Below are 22,388 nucleotides of genomic sequence, written 5' to 3' on the forward strand. Positions count from 1 at the left end.
AAAAAACACCAAGAGGCTAAAATATGGTAAAGCTTAGTTTTGCTTTCATAAGCGTAGGCTTTCAAGTTGCTTTTTAAATATTCCCTTTGGAAGTAATTTATTGCCAAGATACTAACCTTTAAACAATTTTTTTACATGTACCCCAATATGCATTGCAGCACAAATTACAATACCCAGGACATGGAAACAACCTAGATTCCATCGAGAGATAAATGGATAGAGAAGATTTGGTGCATTTATTTTCTTTTGCTTTCAAGTTACATAAATTCTTTTGCACTTCAACCTCCCCATCACTAAAGGGCTGCCTTTCCCCATACTCTAGAAGTCTTTATTAATGTCATCACTTAGCATATGTGTATTTACTCACTACTCAAAGAATGGTTCAGGGACCAGCAGCATCAGAATCTCTCGGAAGCTTATAAAAAATTCAGAATCACAGACCCAACTTGGGTATACTGAATTTTTTGCATTTCAGTAAAGGCCCCAGGTTATTTATGTGCACATTAAAGCTATGATCCTCACTAAGATGGAAAGACTAAAATTTCCTGTCATCCTTCCAATCTAAACTTCTACACTTTTGAAGCTTTTTGTTTTTTGTTCTTCCAGGTTGGGGGCTGAGGGTTTGGTGGCAAGCAGGAGGAAAAGAGTAATAGTGTTTTTTTCTTAAGTCTGACCACTGACCTAGAAAAAGGGGACCTGATGGACACACCTCCTTATTTATTTTTTAAAAGGACACTGAAGACCAGGGGTACTATTTTTGAAGTTCTTTTGGCCTGGTGTCCCCAGGAGTGTGAACATACAAAAGGGCAGTGTGTTAACTCCTCAAAATCAGAGCAGTCGAGGGGGAGAGAAGCAAAGCACGAGCGACTCCTCTAATGGATAAGGGGTTAGGGGTCAGGTTGACAAGTCACTTCTTAACAACATCTCAGAAATCATGGCTTATATAAGAGTAATATTAACACTCTGGTCATGTGCTAATTGGAAGTGGTCAAACAGGAGATGGGAAGAGTGAACATCAACATTTTAGGAACCAGTGAACTAGAAGACTGGAATGGGTGAATTTAACTCAGATGACCATTATATCTACTGCGGGCAAGAATCCCTTAGAAGAAATGGAGTAGCCCTCATAGTCAACAAGAGAGTCCAAAATGCAGTTCTTGAGTGCAATTTGAAAAACAACAGAACAATCTCTGTTCATTTCCAAGGCAAATCATTCAATATCACAGTAATCCAAGTCTGTGCCCCAACCAGTAATGCTGAAGAAGCTGAAGTTGAATGGTTCTCTGAAGACCTACAAGACCTTCAAAAACTAACACCCCAAAAGATGTCCTCTTCATTATAGGGGACTGGAATGCAAAAGTAGGAAGTCAAGAGATACCTGGAGTAACAGGCAAATTTGGCCTTAGAGTACAAAATGAAGCAGGGCAAAGGCTAACAGAGTTTTGCCAAGAGAACGCACTGGTTATAGCAAATACCCTCCTTCCAACAACACAAGAGAAGACTCTACACATGGACATCACCAGATGGTCAATACCAAAATCAGATTGTATTCTTTGCAGCCAAAGATGGAGAAGCTCTATACAGTCAGTAAAAACAAGACCGGGAGCTGACTGTGGCTCAGATCATGAACTCCTTATTTCAAAATTCAGATTTATATTGAAGGAAGTAGGGAAAACCACTAGACCATTCAGGTATGACCTAAATCAAATCCCTTAACGATTATACAGTGGGAAGTGACAAATAGATTCAAGGGATTAGATCTGATAGATAGAGTGCCTGAAGAACTATGGACAGAGGCTTATGACATTGTACAGGAGACAGGGATCAAGAACATCCCCATGGAAAAGAAATGCAAAAAGGCAAAATGGCTGTCTGAGGAGGCCTTACAAATAGCTAAGAAAAGAAGAAAAGTGAAAAGCAAATGAGAAAAAGAAAGATATACCCATTTGAATGCAGAGTTCCAAAGAACAGCAAGGAGAGATAGGAAAGCCTTCCTCAGTGATCAATGCAAAGAAATAGAGGAAAACAATAGAATAGGAAAGTCTAGAGATCTCTTCAAGAAAATTAGAGATACCAAGGGAACATTTCATGCAAAGATGGGTTAAATAAGGGACAGAAATGGTATGGACCTAACAGAAGCAGAAGATATTAAGAAGAGGTGGCAAGAATACACAGATCATCAGATCAGTCGCTCAATCGTGTCCGACTCTTTGCGACCCCATGAATCGCAGCATGCCAGGCCTCCCTGTCCATCACCAACTCCCGGAGTTCACTGAGACTCCAGCCATCTCATCCTCTGTCGTCCCCTTCTCCTCCTGCCCCCAATCCCTCCCAGCATCAGAGTCTTTTCCAATGAGTCAACTCTTCGCATGAGGTGGCCAAAAAAGAACTATACAAAAAAGATCTTCATGACCCAGATAACCACGATGGTTTGATCACTCATCTAGAACCAGACATCCTGGAATGTGAAGTCAAGTGGGCCTTAGCAAGCATCACTAGGAACAAAGCTAGTGGAGGTGATGAAATTCCAGTTGAGCTATTTCAAATCCTGAAAGATTATGCTGTTAAGGTGCTGCAGTCAACATGCCAGCAAATTTGGAAAACTTAGCAGTGGCCACAGGACTGGAAAAGGTCAGTTTTCATTCTAATCCCAAAGAAAGGCAATGCACTCATCTCACACGCTAGCAAAGTAATGCTCAAATTTCTCCAAGCCAGGCTTCAGCAATACATGAACCATGAACTTCCAGATGTTCAAGCTGGTTTTAGAAAAGCCAGAAGAACCAGAGATCAAATTGCCAACCTCCGCTGGATCATCAAAAAAGCAAGAGAGTTCCAGAAAAACATCTATTTCTGCTTTATTGACTATGCCAAAGCCTTTGACTGTGTGATTACAACAAACTGTGGAAAATTCTGAAAGAGATGGGAATACCAGACCACCTAACCTGCCTCCTGAAAAATCTGTATGCAGGTCAAGAAGCAATAGTAGAACTGGACATGGAACAACAGACTGGGTTCCAAATTGGGAAAGGAGTGCATCAAGGCTGTATATATCACCCTGCTTATTTTATCTATATGCAGAGTATTTAACATATATGCAGAGTATATCTTCCCAAATGCCAGGCTAGATAAAGCACAAACTGGAATCAAGATTGCCGGGAGAATATCAATAACCTCAGATATGCAGATGGCACCACCCTTTTGGCAGAAAGTAAAGAAGAACTAAAGAGCCTCTTGATGAAAGAGGAGAGTGAAAAAGTTGACTTAAAACTCAGCCTTCCAAAAACCAAACCACAGCATCCAGTCCCATCACTTCATGGCAAATAATGGGGAAAACAACAAAAACAGTGAGAGACTTTACTTTTGGGGGCTCCAAAATCACTGCAGAGGGCAACTGCAGCCATGAAATTAGAAGACGCTTGTTCCTTGGAAGAAAAGCCATGACAAACCTAGACAGTATATTAAAAAGCTGAGACATTATTTTGCCAACAGTGGTCTGTCTAGTCAAAAGCTTTGGTTTTTCCATTAGTCATGTATAGACGTGAGAGTTGGACCATAAAAAAAGCTGAGCACCGAAGAATTGATGCTTTTGAACTGTGGTGTTGGAGAAGACTCTTGAGAGTCCCTTGGTCTGCAAGGAGATCAAACCAATCAATATCCTGAATATTCATCAGAAGGACTGATGTTGAAACAGAAACTCCAATACTTTCGCCACCTGATGCGAAGAACTGACTCATTTGAAAAGACCCTGATGCTGGGAAAGATTGAAGGCAGGAGGAGAAGGGGATGACAGAGGATGAGATGGTTGGATGGCATCACTGACTCGATAGATATGAGTTTGAGCAAGCTCCGGGAGTTGGTGATGGACAGGGAAGCCTCATGTGCTGCAGTCCATGGGGTTGCAGAGAGTGGAACACAACTGAGCGAGTGAACTGAACATCTGCTAAATTTTCATATCTGAGTATCATAATAGACAATAATGATTATGCATTATTGAATTTGAATTATCATGTAGCAATCCTCACCTCCTAAATGAAGAGAGAGCATTTCCTGTTACACATATCTGCCTTAGAAATTTCTTATGTATTAATTAAACACATATACTGTGTTCTTACACCATAATTTTTAGGACAATTTAATGTCCTGTTCAACACTAATATGGACTTTTAAAAAGTTTACCTTTAATTCTTGAAGCTTATCCATATATACTTGTTTAGGTTGGTCCTCTCCTTCTTCATAAAGCCAATTTTCTGTGTCCTCCAATATTGCAGATAGTTTATTCAAGTCCTAGTTATATAGTTAAGAGATACTGATTGAAAATACTCTCCTTAGGAATAAAAGTCATCAAGCAAGGACAAAATGTTTTTCAAATATAAAAAATTACTTTTTTTCTGGTTTCTTATTTATAAACATGTTTTCACTAGACTCTTGAAATTTGGAAAAATAACTAAGAACCATTCCTAAATGTGCTTCAAAGAGTGACAACAAAAACATATTTGCAACATTTATTTATATATTTATATTAGCATGCTCAAGCAAACATTTTAAATAAGTCTAATAAAAAACTACAAAACTTAAACTTACTTCTTGAGTGATGAATTTTTCATAGATAGTGCCAAGCTTGTCTCTAAAATCATATACATATTCTTCAACAGCATTCTTCGCATCATTTCTTTCTTTCTCTAACTTATCCTGCATTATCATCTTCCCCTATTCAAAAAGTTTTACATTAGTTGCCATGAAAACACTAGGGAAATAAAAACCAAAACCATAATGAAATATCACTTCACACCTACTGCTGCTGTTGCTGCTGCTAAGTCGCTTCAGTCGTATCTGACTCTGCGCGACCCCATAGACAGCAGCCCACCAGGCTCCCCCATCCCTGGGATTCTCCAGGCAAGAACACTGGAGTGGGTTGCCATTTACTTCTCCAACGCATGAAAGTGAAGAGTGCAAGTGAAGTCACTCAGTCGTGTCCGACTCTTAGCGACCCCATGGACTGCAGCCTACCAGGCTCCTCCGTCCATGGGATTTTCCAGGCGAGAGTACTGGAGTGGGGTGCCATTGCCTTAGGATGAGTATAATCAAGAAATGGAAAATAAGTATTGGTGACTATTTGTAGAATTTGAAACCCTTGTACATTGCTGTTGAGAATGTACAATAATGTTCCTGTTAGGGAAAACTTTGGTGGCTCCTAAAGAAGCTAAACCAAGAATTAGAACGTGACCCAGAAGTTTCACTCCTAGACATGTAATTAAAGAACTGAAAGCAGGAACTCAGTTATTTGTCACCCAATGTTCACTGCAGCATTATTTACAATAACCAAAAGGTGGAAACAACTCATTTGTCCTTTAACATATGAATGGACAAATAAAATGTATATATGCAAAATGGAATGTTATTCTACTATAAAAAGAAAGTTCTGACACATGTTACAAACTTGATGAACCTTGAAAACATTACGCTCAGTGAAATAATACAGACACAAAGAATAAATATTGTATGATTACATTTATATGAGTTATACAAATTCAAAGAGATAGAAAGTAGATTAGTTTCTTGGGGGTTGGGGAAGGGAGGAATGGTTGAGTTATTAGTGGTTAGAGTTTCTGTTTGGGGTGATGAAAAAGTTTTGGAAAAGACAGTGTCAATTAAAAACTTTTTTTTTTAATAGACTAATGTATGTTAGTGTTCAAATCCTAGGTTTCCCATTTATTAGCTTTGAAATTGCAGCAAAATTGCCTAACCTAAGCCTCAGTTTTCTTATCCTAGAGAGCATACATCTATACATCTTGTATGGCTACTAATAAGATTGACATATTCACATAAAGTATTCAGGACAGTGCCTGACACATAACTGGTACTGAATAAACGTTGGCTCTGGTAAGTGATACAGGATAGTGGCTGTAATCCTGAGCTTTGAGACAGACTACTGGGCTCCAAAACAAAGGTTACTTGCTGAACTTGGGAGATTGAGTCTACTTCTGCCAGTTTCCTCATCTTTTAAATGCAGATCTCTAACAGTACTTTGATTTTATAGGTTTGAAGATTAAAGAGGATATCAAAGTATTTAAAGATGTTAGCAAAAATTATTAAATCAAAAGCCAAGAGAGAATCTGTAATAAATATTTGTACTTTAACAAAAACATAATATTTTAAACATAATACAATGCACTGATATTTGTAAATTTGAAATAATAAGACAATTAGCACAACATTGTAAACTACACTCCAATAAAATTATTTTAAAAATAAAATGAGGCATTTCAAAAATTTGAGAAAAAATCTTACACACAAAATTTATCATAGCCGCACTTCCACACAATTCATTTCTTTGGCAAAGCTAGTCTCAAATAATACAAATTCAGAATTATTTGGGATCTCTAGAAATGCTTGCTTCACATAAAATGTAGCTTTTAACAATTCATGAATAGGTGACATAGGTGGGTATTAGAAAAAGAACACTGTAAAGTCAAAATCTCTTGAGGAAATTCCTAGAATAATGTGCAGCAGCTGGAGAATATGCAGCACTTCCAAAGAAAACTGCTGGTCAAGCCTGTAGAAACTAACAACTACCACCTAAATGTAAATTAAAACAAAAAAACAACTTTTTACACAACTATTGGTAAAGAAACCAAACTCTTTTCCTCAAGAGAGTATAAAATGAAACATATAAACATGTAAAGAAAATTTGAAGAATGACAACAGTTTCTAAAAAAGTATCAAATGGAAGTAAGAAGACATTCTGAATTGAACCTTAATCTTTAAGGACCACACATTTGAAGAGGGGAGCTGGTAATACTTCCCTATACAATGTCTGCTGAGTGTGCTACTGTTAAGATACAATAAAAGGGGTAAGAATTATTAGTGCTGGAAAGGCCTTTCTCTGTAGTGGAGACAAGCCATGTTTTTCATATAACTAAGGTGAAAGCTACAACTGTACATGACACTAATACAGCTCAGCATTTTGTCCAAAATAAAGCAATTCAATAATCTATTTAATAATTTCTTATGAGTTATAGACTAGTTCCCTAAATTTGAGGGATGATTATTCTACAAAAATTTCAGAATACACCACCACCGATTTCAACATCAATTCAGGTTTATATACCTCATTTTCAATGTAGCTGTTGAGGAGATCTTGGCCCAGCTGCCTACACAGGCTACTCTGGATAGGCAGATCAATACTCTTGACTTTCCCTTTTTTAATGTTCTGGTTCAGTCGCTCTTGTTTCTCTGAGAGACCAGACTGCAAAAGAAATGTAAGAGAAGTATAAGTTTCTCTAGCTTAAAAATAGATTTAAGAGGCTGATTTCTGATGAAACAAAGTAAAATCAAAACTATTATCTACCATACCTTAAAAATATTATTTTAATACTGATAGTATTTTACATTCTTGTATACACCAAATCTTTCTACATAAAAAAAATCCTGGGCTGGGAAACAAACTGAAACCACAATGAAATACCATTTCCTACCCACTAGGATGACTTATAATGAAAAAATAAAAGAGGAAAATAAGAGATGGTGAAAATACAGAGAAATTGGAATCCTTATACATGGTTGACAAGATAGAAAAATATGACAGCCATTTTGGAAAATAGGCAGTTCCTCAAATTGTAAACACAGAGATATCATATGACCCAGCAATTTCAATCCTGGGTATGAGCACAAGATAAATGAAAATATATATCCACATAAAACCTGTATATGGTTGTTCAAAACAGCATTATTCATAAAAGTCAAGAGGTAGGAAAAATCCAAGTGTCCATCAGTTGATGAATGAATAAATGTGGTATACATCTGTATGATACAGTATTACTCAACCATAAAAGGGAATGAAGTACTGATATATCCTACAACCTGGATAAACCTTGAAAATATGCTTAGCAAAAAGAAGCCAGTCATTAAAGGATCACATACTGTACTGCTGTCTAGAACAGGCAAGTGTATAATTCAAAAATATTAGTGGCTGACTAGGGCTGGCAGGGGGAGGGTTTGGGGGGAAATAAAGAGTTACTGCTAATGGGTGGGGTTTCTTTTTGGAGTGATGAAAATGTTGTAAAATTGTGATAATGATTACATAATTGAGTACATTAAAAACCTTTGAATTGCACTCTTAAATGGCAGAACTGCATGATATGTAAATTATGTCTAAATAGAGCTGTTGAATAAAGACGAAACACTGAATAAAATAAAAAATTTAGAAAAATAGGTTTCAGGTTTTATATTGCTTGAGAAACTAAGATTTAAAATCAAGTCTTTACAGCCTTTGGAAAAAAAATCTATACAAACCATCCCAAATTAAATTATGTTTGGGTTAGAAAAATCTGTCGAAGATGGTAGTATAGAGCTGTAGCCAGCCATCTGGGTGGTTGGTGCATGGTATTTCTCCCTTCTCTTTTATCAGCACTCATTTTCTCAGTAAAATAATGACTCTTAATAGCTATTTATCCTTTAAAACTTTACTTCCAAATATATAATTTTTGCACTAAGAATGCTTTATGATATGCAGCATGCACCACAGAGTGGTTAGTTTTGAGGTGCTGCATTATTGCTAATTTAAGTTTTCTTCATTTGTCCTATTTTAGTTTCTATTTTCTGAGGTTGTATGATTTTTAATGAGAAAAAAAAGTTAATGAAAAGACATAAAAAGACACAGCCACAATAATAGTATACTGCTTTCCCTAGTGGTTCAGATGGTAAAGAATCTGCTTGCAAGCAGGAGACCCGGGTTCAACCCCTGGGTCGGGAAGATCCCCTGAGAAGGAATTGGCAACCCACTCCCGTATTCTTGCCTAGAAAATCCCATGGACAGAGAGGAGCCTGGCAAGCTACTATCCATGGGGTTGCAGAGTCACACAAGACCGAGCAATTAAGCACAGTAATAGTGGAACAAACCTTTGTTTTGGTTCCTGTATGGTCAATTTCTTCCTCTGGAGTGTGTTCAGCATGACATTTTTGATGACCTCCTTCTTCTTGGTCAACCTGCATTTTATCCTGCAAAGAAAATAAGTAACTGACAATATCTCTAGTCTCTTTCTTTTTTCTGTTTTTGGTAATGAACAGCATATCTTAAGAGTTCAAGCCTGTTTTCACATGTGTGAAGATAATAAAGCAGAAGCTCACTGTTTCTGAAATGGGAGTAACTATTAATATAAATACTCAGGTTGACAGTAAGTAAAATGAAAAGATCTATTTGATGCTATGTGAATAAATCTTATTTTTCACCCGTGACCAAATAACTGCAAATACATGGAAAATTGTTCTTAAGTCAAATTCACAAACCAAGATTGACCAAAAAAAAGAACGTTAAACTTGACACAAAAAATGTTCATAAAGAACTTAATGTGGGAAAATAAACTGAAAAAGATACAAAATTTATGTATTACACATAAATTAAATTGTATTTTTAAAATCTAGGAAAATACTCAAATACATAAAAACTGTCAAAGTAGATGTCTCTGAATTATCAAATGTAAACTTTTACTTTTTTTTTTAAACCTGAAAGACAAATTTCCAAGCCATAAGACTGCCAAAATGGATTCCCAACTTGGCAAAAAAATCACAAGTATTAGGTTTTTCTGGTCTTCCTTAATCTTACCCCCACTATCCTCCTAAAAGGAAGAAAGTTTGGCACTCAAGAATTGGGATAATTTAGGTGTTCAGATATACATGGAGTTAAACATTATTACATATAATGTCCATAAGGTTATCTTGGCTAATGCTTATTTGTGCCCAAAGAGAAAAACATGTTAGACGAAAACTTAGAGCAGTGTTCTTTGTTAAGTCAAGAACTGAAATTCCATCCCCACTGCTCCCTGCCCTACCTCCTTCCAACTCTGTAATTTTCCCAACCTTATGATGGAGAAGAGGTGAAAAAAGTGTTACAGTGCCGGGTTGGGGTAATGCAGATAGAGACAACAGATACATTATTAACTATTTCATGTAATACTAAGAAAACAATGTTTCTAGTTAAGGCTGAAATACTTTATCACTTGGCATTTTAAATTTAATACATATATATTCCTATCTCTAAAGAAAAAAATAAATCAATTAATTTGGTTAAGGTATTTCTAAAACTTTCTCACATGTATAACCCAACTCATCTAAATCACATAATTCAGTTAATGATGTCTGAATTGTTCTATACATATTTGTCCTTTGTGCTATCAAGAACATTAGTAGCCCAGCTATTTATTTAAAAATTGCTCCAGTATCATCTCTAAGTTTTCTTATAAGCCACTGATACCTATTCTACAAATTTTATTATTTTTTTTTCTGTATTTTACCAGAAGGAATCAGTAAATTATTTTCAGACAACAACCAAGACTAATATTCCTTTCTTGAATGGTCCTTATACAATTTAATGTCAAGGGGTCGCAACTGCCAACTCATGCCATGAGGAGTAATAATCAAGTTCATACATGTACAGATGATGAGAACTTTTCATGATTATTGCCACAGGCAACAGTGAATGTATAATGTCATTTGCACGATCCATCCCAATTTCAGGTATATTAATAAGGAGAAGCTTGTACATCTTAACAGTTGATCTGAGAGTAATTTGGTAATCTTTTAAAATACTTTTAAGAAGATTCATAGGAATATTATGCCTAGTGGGAAAGTTAATAAAAGTGCCTCTAGACTTGGCTTCTCTGATTTTAAGCTTCATGAGGGTTGAGACTGTTTTTCTATTCACTGCTGTATCTAAACACAAAATTTAGGTACTTTTAGTTATTTGACAAATAAATAAAAAGCACTTAAAATCCAGAATTATTATCTAATCTGTCCTGTGATCTACTTTCTCAATCTCTTTTTCTTGTTACTCTCCCCTTTTCTATATCTTATTATCAGCTACCTTTGTAACAAAAAAGGTATCCTTCCCTCAGGGCCTTTGTACTTGTTATTCCCTTTGTCTGGACGCCTACCTGCACCTTGCTCCTTACTCTGCCTTTTCTCGAGCTAGCTTTCCTCTTTCCTCCTCACAGGTGGCTGTCCTCATTACTTAATTACATCTCCTACTATTAATTTCCTTTATATTTATATGATATCCTGTTGCTTCTTGCCTGTGCTTTTCCATTAGAATGTAAGGGACAGACCTTCTTTATCCTGCTTCCCAATATATCTTCAGTGCCTAGGACAGTACCTGGTACATATAAGTTAATCAGACATTTTGAATTAAAAAATAGATAAAAAGATAACCTAAATGGTGAACAGTTGAGGATCAGTTAAATTACGGTATGATAGTCTCTTTGATCCTTCACTGTGTAATGAAGCCTAAGTTGTGATACCTTCCTAATATGTCCTGCTACTGCTGCTGCTAAGTCGCTTCAGTCGTGTCCAACTCTGTGCGACCCCACAGACAGCAGCCCACCAGGCTCCCCCGTCCCTGGGATTCTCCAGGCAAGAACACTGGAGTGGGTTGCCATTTCCTTCTCCAATGCATGAAAGTGAAAAGTTAAAGTGAAATCGTTCAGCCGTGTCCGACTCTTAGTGACCCCATGGACTGCAGCCTACCAGGGTCCTCCATCAATGGGATTTTCCAGGCAAGAGTACCAGAGCGGGGTGCCATTGCCTTCTCCCCTAATATGTCCACATAGTTATAAATACCTAGAAGAAAAGTGTTCACTTTCTGAGACATCTTTTTACTGTTCTGAAGAAAAGCTGGCAATCTATGCTACAGTTTTTTAGGAAAATTGAAGATATCTTAATTTTTAATGAAAAAAATGAGGCCCATAACATAATCTCTCATAAACTAACTTGCATGCAAAGAAAAAAAACAAAAACAACCACTGCTGCTCACTTATACATACCTAGGTTTCATCTGCCAGCAATGTCAGCAACGAGGAACAGTAAAAACGATCTTACTGTCTTCTCATGTTCTCCTCTAAAGCTTAAATAATTAGCTTCCAGGGTCTACTTCGAATTTACTCACTCTACTCGAATTTTTGGAGGGGGAAGGGAGAGACTGCTTAATGATAGTATTCAAACCTTAAGCTTTTAAACTTCTGGATATAGAATTAAAGAAAAAAGTCCTAGAGAGAACCACTAAGCAAGACAGTACATAGGATGTTTTCTACACAGAAAACAAGAATAAGGAAATAAACTACAATTTATTCAACATGGGTTATATCGGCTAAGGTAGAGATTTAAAAGGAGATGATATATGTGAATGTGCTCTCCAACAATGCTAACTATATGACCCATAATGTCAGTAACCTTTTTTTTGTCCCTTGATTATATAAATTACAGAAGATACGCTCAGGAACATCTCACTCAACTGGAAGAAATACTTTATATGGAACACCAAGTACCTGGAAATATTCTCTAGTAAGCCAAAAACACTCTTGTAAGCAAATCAATCTCTGAGTGCCCAAAGCAGATGCTATAAATTCATGCATTTTATACACAAGTGAGTTTTTTAAGTACACATTCAGAAGTCATCCTAAAGGGCTGGCGAACTGGATTTCAAGCCCACATACAAATAGAAGCAGCATATAAGAAATGCGAGAGGTGGAAAATGGGTGCCACAATCTCCTTGTTTTTAGTGCCCAGGATTCACTAACATTACACAGAGAAAACTCAAGGTCTAAAACATTACACAGAGACTTTTTAGAAAAAGAGGTGAAGAAGTTAAACAGCTGTAAAAGAACTTACTCCAAAAAGAATACAGAATGCTTTAAATTTTGGTAAAACTAAATCTTAATGGATTAAATTTACACGTCTACCACAGTTGTTGTAAACCATAATTAAGAAAATTAACTTTTCAACCTATTATTCTTATGTTTATTCATGAAAATTGACTATCCTTACCAACATATTGGGACAGTATTTCCTTCTCCTTAATTCAAGGAAGGAAGGATGTAACAGGAAAATAATACATGTGAAGAAAAATGAAAGAAAATGCCACACTTCTTAAATGAAGTAGTGGTAGAATTCTGATCATTCTGAAAGAAAAGATTTTACAGTAATTTTTAGTAAAAACAGACAAAAAGACAACTTTTAAAAATGGGAGAAACTGTCTTGAAATTTAAAATGTTAAAATCCACTCTTAACATGCACAAATAGATGAAAAATCGAGGGCAGACATCCAATTATGGTTTGAAAAAAATCTAACCAAAGTCTTTAAAGTAACTTACAAATACTATATATAAAAAGAAGAAAACTTTATGTAATGGAATACAATCACTTTCTCTTAAGATTCTTTCACTGATACTAAGCCAACACAACATTAGAGTCACATTAACTCTTTCATAAAGAAACTATCAAGAATCTATTGTAATGTTACTGAATGTACAGCACGTTTTTCTGTTCAGACACTAATGAGCTACTGAACACACACACACAAGAGTTATAATTAAGACACTGTATATATTATTAGAGGAGCCTTTTAAAAATAGTATTTCCACATACCACATCATCTTTGCTTTCATTCTTAAAAGAAGTTTCTGTCTCCATAGGAACATCACTGTGATCTCCTTCTATATTTTGCTTCTCAATTACAGATGCACTAGCCACACTGAAGATTCCATGGATATTAATACGAACTTTAACCTTAACTTTGGAACTATCACCATCAGATTGTGGGAAAACATTCTGAATAGTAAAGTTCCCTTAAGGAAAAAAAAACTTTGATCAGAACATAGCCTCAGATTAACTCATTCAATTCATTCATTCAGTAATTTTACGATCATTTTCAAATGTTGGCAAAAAAAATCTTAAAATTATGATCATATTCTGATTAATTATTGTGGGGCATGCATTTCCCCCAATCACCTTTTTTTAATATAATAAACCTGGTACAAATAAAAACTCAAAAGGTTGTAAACCAATTGTCCTTCAACTAAAAATAAAAAAAAAAAAAGACTCAAAAGGTTAAACAACCTGCCCCAAGTCATCAGTGACAGGAACGAGAGTTAAGGATCTTAATCAAGCACAATCTTGACTGAAGGCAATATCACTTTTAGGTTTTACAATATTGCCATACGAAGACCAAAATAGCAAAATTAAATTTTTGAACTTTAAAACCAAATACATATTACCTGTTTGTTATAAACTGTGCAAATCATCATCTTGGTAATTCACAAAGCAATTTAAATTTCCTTTTCCTGGAACTTACCTATAGCAAAATTGCTAAGCTATACAGTCACTACTACCTAGTTTACACTAATTTTTTCAGTTTAAGAAATCTGGTGTTTTAGGGCTTCTTTGGTAGCTCAGTGCTAAAGAATCTACCTGCCAATGCAGACAACATGGGTTTGATACCTGCTCTGGGGAGATCTCAGTAAGAAAAAAAGAAATCTGATATTTTATTTTTTAGAAAAAAATCTCAAATATATAATGTTTCCATGGTAAAGAGAGAATATTAGGCAGATTTTTAAAGGTTGAATTGTGACCTTCCCTCTAGCCCCAATGCATATGTTGAAGGCCTACTCTCCAGTAACCTCAGGAAATGACCTTATTTTGAGACAGGGTCTTTACAAAGTAATCAAGTTAAAGTGAAGTTATTGGTGGGCTCTAATTCAATGACCTGGTGTCCTTATTTGGAGATGGATACACACAAGAGGAGAAGGACACATGAGCATGATGATGGCCATCTATGAGCCAAAGACAAATGCCTGGAATGGATCCTTCCCTCACAGCCCTCAGAAGGAATCGATCCCACCACCACCTTAATTTTGAATGTTCCAGCCTCCAGAACTGTGAGACAGTACATTTCTATTGTTGAAATATCTAGTTTGTGGTGCTTTGTTATAGAAGCCCTAGAAAACTAATACCATTTTCAATAGTTACTTCTACTGTTTTAAATAATGTACTTGAAATATTAATACTGTCCTCATTTTAATCAATAAAAGTAGCACATATAGAAAATTTTAAAATTTTATTTTCTTTTAAATGATACAAATCATACTTTTTTTGGTATCTTCTAAAAAGATAACTCAGCTGAAATGGATATTAGTCTCCTAGTTTCACTTTCGTATTAATCCAGTAATACTCATTCTATCTGTTGCCCGTGGGTCGAACCAGTAATACTCATTCTAGTTGTTGCCAGTGTGTTGAACATGAGTTTAAAGTCACAATATGTAGTCAGTCTGACAGCATTGACTACATATTCAAGTTTACTGATTAGCTTTTTCATTAAAAAATAACCATCATCCAACCTCTCAAGCCAATTACAGAACATTTTAAATATAGATGTTAAAAATGAATTAAAAATATTCAAACCTGTTGTTATCCAGAAATAAAACTCTAAGCACCAAAAAGTGCATGTTTAGAAAAAAGTACGACTATCTTTGTTTAAAAATCCAGTGTTGGGTTAGCTGAAAAGTTAATTTGCTTCCTTGATTCAAATACTGTTAAGAGGCTAAATTTTATGGAAAAAAAAAAAAAAACTGGGAGTTTTCTTACCAATTCTTGGATCCGGATAAGGCACTTCACGTAAATTAGTATAAAATGCTTCTAGTTCAAATGGTTCTTTCTTGTGGAAAGTAATGACTTTTGAGAATGGGGCAGGATGGTTCTTACAGAATACTTCGCATTCCCTAAAATGGAGCGGGGAAACAGTTAAACAGAGAGCTTTCTATGAACCTAATCACAGAATCCATCTCATTTTTAATTCATAAGCAGCAATTTTAAATACCTCTGCACAAATGTTAAGAAAAAGAATTATTGGTTTTGCTACAAATAAACATACAATGAATTTTGACAAGTTTATGGCTCAAAGTTTTAGAATGTCTGTCATAGTAACAGATAATTCTCTCTTACTAAAATGGGAAAAATTACCTGAGAGGAGGTATATTTTAAGGCCAATTTATAGGGATTTTTGTTGTTGTTGTTCACATCTGAGGACCAAATTCTGTCGATTAGTTTCTAAAACACTTATCATATGTAACCCTTTTTATTCTAGCTCCCTTAAAAATACTTTTAATTGGAAATAATTTCAAACTCATAGAAAGGTACAAAAATAAAACAAGGATAAGGAACACCTGTATATCTTTTACCTAAATTTGTTACTGTTTTAACCCATGTATTTCATCATTTTGAGTACACACACACACAGTTGTATGTGTACTTTTTTTTTCTGAACAAGCTGTGGGTGTTACATACATGATGGCTCTTTACCCAAAAATTTTTAAAGGTATTCTTCCTAACAGGGACATTCTCTAATATAACCACAGTACAGCTATCTACTTTATAAACTTTTAAAACTTTAATCTATAAACCAAATTCCAAGTTTTTCAGTTGATGTAACAATGCCCTTTATAGTATTTTCTCTTACAGGAAGCTTTAAAAGCTACAAAAGCAATTCCTATTTTTTAAACAGTGTAACAGAAATGACTTATAACTACTGTTTATAGTGACCCAGAAAATCACTCTTTATTATTATGTATACCACCATTCGGAGAAGGCAATGGCACCCCATTCCAGTACTCTTGCCTGGAAAATCCCATGGACAGAGGAGCCTGGTGGGCTGCAGTCCATGGGGTCGCTACAAGTCGGGCACGACTGAGCAACTTCACTTTCACTTTTCACTTTCCTGCATTGGAAAAGGAAACGGCAACCCACTCCAGTGTTCTGGCCTGGAGAATCCCAGGGATGGGGGAGCCTGGTGGGCTGCCGTCTATGTGGTCGCACAGAGTCGGACATGACTGAAGCGACTTAGCAGCAGCAGCAGCATACCATCATCCTATTAATTATGTATGGTTTGAAAATGTCACTTTTATGGACCTTTACCTCTATCCTACCAATACCTTCTACTTTCTTATTGTAGTCACTAGAATATATTTAAACTTGCAATGTATTTTCTTATAAATTTTTTTGGATCACTTATACTACACTTAACTGAAATTAACTTTAATAAATAATATTTCTTGCCTCAAAGTTGACATTAACATATGTCCTGCAAAACCTTCCAATTAGGTTGATAATCCATATTTTTTAAATTTTGCACAAAAATTTCAAGTTCTAGGGAATGTGTAGAACACAGAACAAAATCTTAAAAGCAACTTCAAAACCTAAATACAGGTTTACTTTATTATACAAACTGTACTTCTAAAAAGTCAAATATAGTATCAAATACAGATTTCTATTTTGGAAGGAAAGTAAACAATTTAAATGCTGGGCACTTCATGGAAAAGGAAATGCTAATGTCAAAGCACAGAAAGACTAGCTTATTACAGTCAGAAATGAAAATAACAAAGTGCTAATTGTCTTTACTATTAGAATGTTACATTTAAATATACAGGAGAAAATGAGCTAAAATAATTATCTCATACAATGTTATTAGGAATATAGCTTGGTATATTCTTTTTAGTGAATAATTTGGCAATATTAGTTAAAATAATGTTCATAACCCTCTGGCTCAATTTCAGTCCTACATAGTTACCTTAAATATATCAAACACAACCAAACAAGGAGATATGTACAAAGATAGTCCTAATAGCACTTGCTTACAACAGGAAAAACATAACTTTACAATATACTGGTTAAATTATGGCACCTACAATTGTCTGAAAAGTTACTGTCTGTTGATATGGAAAGGTGATATATATTTGAAAAAGCAATTTTTATGGATATATACACATGATCATGTAAATATTTTAAAAGTACATGTTTTTGTTTGGATATTGAAAGAAAATGACTTGATAGATACATGTGTGTGTGCTCAGTCATGTCCAACTCTTTGTGACCGTATGGACTGCAGCCTGCCAGGCTCCTCTATCCATGGAATTTTCCAAGCAAGGATACTAGAGTGAGTTACCATTTCCTCCTCCAGGAGAATATATACTCAGCTGTTAAAATAATTAGTTATCTCAATAAAATGGGCTAAGAGAGTTGGAGTATAGCAAATAGAGGTTTTTTTAAGTTTTTATATTTCTATACTGTGATTTATATTTGAAACTGAGAATGTTTTACTTTTATATTAACATATTAACTAAAAATATGCCATTCATGGTTTACAGATATATCATGTTTTTATATTCTCCTTGTTTCTAAAATAATAAAGTGTTTGACAAGTTTAAGGAGTATCAGTTCAGTTCAGTTCAGTTCAGTCACTCAGTCATGTCCGACACTTTGCGACCCCATGAATCACAGCACGCCAGGCCTCCTGTCCATCACCAACTCCTGGAGTTCACTCAGACTCAGGTCCATCGAATCAGTGATGCCATCCAGCCATCTCATCCTCTGTCGTCCCCTTTTCCTCCTGCCCCCAATCCCTCCCAGCATCAGAGTCTTTTCCAGTGAGTATAAATTCCTCTAATTTAGAAAAGTAGGTTCAAAAAAAAGAAAAGTAGGTTCAATTTCTTATTTTGATAAGCTCTAACCAAGGCTTTAAAAGTAACTTACCCAGTTCCATCTTCAAAAGAGGTCTTCCATCTTAATGTGATTGAATAAGGAACAATGTCTGTTATGGAAAATTCACGCACTTTAAATGCTGGTGAGAGAATTGCACACTGAAAATAAGATGGATACCATATTTAAATAGAAAAATGCCAAACATACCCCATGTTACCATGACTGCTTAACAAAGTTGTTATAATAAAACTGTTCCATTTAAAAAATTTCTGGGTTTTTGGTAATAACTAGTAAAATTTTAAAGTGTCAGCGCACTCTTTCTGTGACTTTACAAAAATTTATGTAAAATATTTTTTAATCTCAAAAAAGTAATTTTAAATAGGAATAAACACAAGAATTCATAAAATAAATGTCTTCAGTGTAGTTAATGGCATAGAGTCCTATGACAGCTTAAAAACAAATTGGATAGACATAACCTTTATTTATCAGGAATAATTTTAATTTCAGTTCAGTTCAGTCGCTCAGTCGTGTCTGACTCTTTGCGACCTCACGAATCGCAGCGCACCAGGCCTCCTTGTCCATCACCAACTCCCGGAGTTCACTCAAACTCATGTCCATCGAGTCAGTGATGCCATCCAGCCATCTCATCCTCTGTCATCCCCTTCTCCTCCTGCCCCCAATCCCTCCCAGCATCAGAGTCTTTTCCAATGAGTCAACTCTTTACAGGAGGTGGCCAAAGTATTGGAGTTTCAGCTTTAGCATCAGTCTTTCCAATGAACACCCAGGACTGATCTCGTTTAGAATGGACTGGTTAGATTTCCTTGCAGTCCAAGGATCTCTCAAGAGTTTTCTCCAACACCACTTTAGCTAATTGTTGAGTGGCTGGACCACATAATAAATTAAAAAGTTCTTTGAGGCCTATCACCGTATTTCTGGCAAAATAAAGACTAATAATCATACCTGTAATGCACATCCTCTTGCAACAGCTTCATCAGCATTTAATGTGGTACTTATGTCTTTAAGAAAGAATTTAGTGATTTGCTCTTTCACAGCAGGAATTCGTGTTGCTCCCCCTACAATTTCTATACTACTTATGTCTTCACGTTGTAAGTCTGGAAAAGAAAATGTTTCAAAAATTAAGACAGTCTTTATAAAAAATGTGAATAGTAGACTCTGGAAAGTACTTTTTTAAAAAAATGAATTTTTTTAATTTACTCAAAACAAGGTAGAACAAAAAGAAAATAAAAATAAATTTGGAAAAAAGCAAAATTTAATAGATATTTATTATCTACATATCAGGCACTGTACTTGGTCCAGATGATGAAGTGACGATAAAACAGACAAACACTTCATGGACTTTAAAGAAACTGTTCAGAGTCCTTCATTTTTTCTAACTTCTACCTCACAAATCCCCATAGGAACTAGTTTTTAATTGGTCATGAAAAACCTTAACAAAAAGCAGTCATGTTCTCACTTCTACTTCTGATCAATCTTTAAAAACTTACTTATAAAAATACCTTCAAATATAACTAGCATTAGTTTTATGATGTAAACAGTATGGGCCAGGATGAGTTCTCATAAACTCTGATGTCTAGTGGCCCTTGTCTTATGAATAAAGAATGAGTTATAAACTCCTTCTCTAAAATAAGAAATACTAACCTTAAAAAAAAAAAAAAAAAAAAACATGACTTTTTTATTGCTTTTACAAATTTCTACCCCATTAAAGTAACACCATGGTACAGTTTTGATGGTTAGTTCAGGAACTTTCACTTACTTGCTTGTTCCATTACTGCTTTTAATGGTGGTTCAACTCTGGCTAAGAGGGAAGCACATAATTGTTCAAACTGAGCCCTGTGGGAAAATGAAATAAAAGTCATTATTTGGGGGTACAAAAATAGAGCCTATCTTCTGAAATAACAGAATGAAAAAAATTAGACACGATCCAAACATAAAATGAGGAAACACTTTTCAATTGAAAACATACATGGTACCTGTTCATTTTACTAGAAACATCAAGGTCATTCATGAAACACTCAATGTTCAGTGGAAGATCTGATGCATTTGCACTCATTAGCTTCTTTAGTTTTTCACATTCCTGATATAAACGCAACAAGGCCCGAGAGTTTTCTTTCACATTTATCTTATATTTTGTCTTGAACTCTTCACAGAAGTAGTCTACTAAAACCTCATCAAAGTTCCTGCCACCCAAATATGGATCAAACGTAGTAGCCAAGACCTGTTTAATTGAAAAACCAGAACTGAATTTTCAGAAATATTACATGCTTTCAAAAATTAAACCTCCCTGAAAAAACCTTTTAAAATTAAAACGAAAGAATTTTTCAAAAATTACAGGTGTGCCAAATTTGGAATCACTTATATTAATTATATTTAGCCAACGTATTTATCCATTCTGAATTATCTCCTTTATAGATCTATATACCTATGTGGGAGAGTACCTTTAATTCTGAAAAGTTGAGTTGCAATGACTAAAAGTTCATTATCTCACATTCTTTGGTTCTACAACAGCACTGAACAGATGGGCCAAAAACCAAGCTTAAGAGAGCAAAGAAAGAGTCCTAAGTATGTAACCAAAGACAAAAGAGCCAAGAGAGCCAATCCAAAGATTAAATATAAAATATTTTAATTGATCAAACATGGAGCTCTGCTCAGTGTTTGTTATGTGGTAGCCTGGATGGGAGGGGAGTTTGAGGGAGAAATGATAAATGTTTATGTATGGGTGAGTCCCTTCAGTGTTCACCCAAAACTATCACAACATTGTTAATTGGCTATACTCCAATACAAAACAAAAAGTGCTTTTAAAAAAGTTTTAAAAAAATGTTTTACAAATTTACAAATCAAGAATTACTGCCCCCAATCCCCTAAAAAGCCAGACTATTTTTATAAACATATAGAAGGAACAAAAGAGCATGTAAGGAACCAAAAAAGAAAATTAAAAAAAAATGAAGAGGAGAGACAAGAATTTAATAAGCTTGTTGAACAACTGGCCTCAGCTAAGCAGTCTAATAGAAAAGGAGCAGAAAAGTCACAGACTTCAATGATATAGCTCTTGAAACCATAGAACCAAGACATCTAGTCTATCTCCCTGTGGCAGAGGGTAAAAATCTAGTTATAATAGTAATTGCCAGAAAGTAGAGTTCCACATTGGTGTGTTTCAGCCTTTTGCATAAGGATGGGTGGTGGAATAGTGGTAAACATCACAGTAGGATGTGAGCATAGTCTGAAGGGGCTGTCGTCCCACAGATTAACATGGAGAATCAGTGAACAGACTCCTATATTCACTATGAGTAATTTCCCTTTAATTTTATGATTACAAGGATGTTAATATAGTAATATACACTTCAACACAAAAGGCTCTAAAAGGTTCTGGGTAACCCAAAGCATTTAATCTTCTGAGCAAATTCTATACATGTGTGTAATAGGGACAGAGAGTGTGTGTAAGTCTGGGTAAGAGAATTAATGTAGAAATGAATATAAAACCAAAGGCTATAAAAAGATAAGCACAGAGAGATAAATAAAACCATAGAAAATTTTGATTAGGATTCTTGGATAGAAAGGTTTCTAAAGACAATGGGAATCATTTTAGAAAATGTTTCCTATGTACATTTATAAATATGTAATTTATGCTCCCTGATAGGTGACAAACACCTCAACACTAATAAAAAATAGCTAACACGTAATAACCGCAATATGGTATTCCAAGCATCTTATAAACTTTAATTCATTTAATCCTCAAAAATTCTATGAGATACTTACTGATAATATCCTCAGGTGAGGAGCCTGAGATTTGGGGAGGTTACATAACCTGCTCAAAGTCACAGTTTTTAAGTGGCAGAACCAGGGTTTAAATCCATGCATTACAGTTCTCAATTTAGTCTTATATGCTCTTAACCATTAAATTAAATATAGCAAATCATTTACTTACTTTAAGTTTTCCTTTGTTAAAAGCACAAACTGAGACCTGATAGGCAGAATGTCCCATATCAATAAATATTACATTTCTTGGTTTCTCATCTAATGGAGGAAGATCCTGTTTATAAATTCCATATGCTAGAGCAACTATGCAAGAACAA

At 35.2% G+C, this 22,388-nt stretch overlaps 1 protein-coding gene across 2 annotated transcripts in view; it reads right to left on the bottom strand.

Annotated features, from left to right (window-relative positions):
• HSPA4L (heat shock protein family A (Hsp70) member 4 like) overlaps positions 1 to 22,388 on the bottom strand; it is a 63,453-nt gene that overhangs the window by 18,475 nt on the left and 22,590 nt on the right. For both annotated transcript variants that reach the window (XM_070769123.1, XM_070769124.1), the window contains exons 7-17: positions 22,241 to 22,374; positions 20,289 to 20,533; positions 20,072 to 20,148; positions 19,258 to 19,409; positions 18,349 to 18,455; positions 15,409 to 15,542; positions 13,414 to 13,613; positions 8,899 to 8,997; positions 7,109 to 7,246; positions 4,582 to 4,707; positions 4,177 to 4,284 (exon numbers count right to left, since the gene is read on the bottom strand). In XM_070769123.1, coding sequence (XP_070625224.1) covers positions 4,177 to 4,284; positions 4,582 to 4,707; positions 7,109 to 7,246; positions 8,899 to 8,997; positions 13,414 to 13,613; positions 15,409 to 15,542; positions 18,349 to 18,455; positions 19,258 to 19,409; positions 20,072 to 20,148; positions 20,289 to 20,533; positions 22,241 to 22,374 — 1,520 coding nt within the window. The remainder of the gene's footprint in view (positions 1 to 4,176; positions 4,285 to 4,581; positions 4,708 to 7,108; positions 7,247 to 8,898; positions 8,998 to 13,413; positions 13,614 to 15,408; positions 15,543 to 18,348; positions 18,456 to 19,257; positions 19,410 to 20,071; positions 20,149 to 20,288; positions 20,534 to 22,240; positions 22,375 to 22,388) is intronic.

This window comes from Bos indicus, chromosome 17 (assembly GCF_029378745.1).
Source record: "Bos indicus isolate NIAB-ARS_2022 breed Sahiwal x Tharparkar chromosome 17, NIAB-ARS_B.indTharparkar_mat_pri_1.0, whole genome shotgun sequence".
Lineage (NCBI taxonomy): Eukaryota > Metazoa > Chordata > Mammalia > Artiodactyla > Bovidae > Bos > Bos indicus.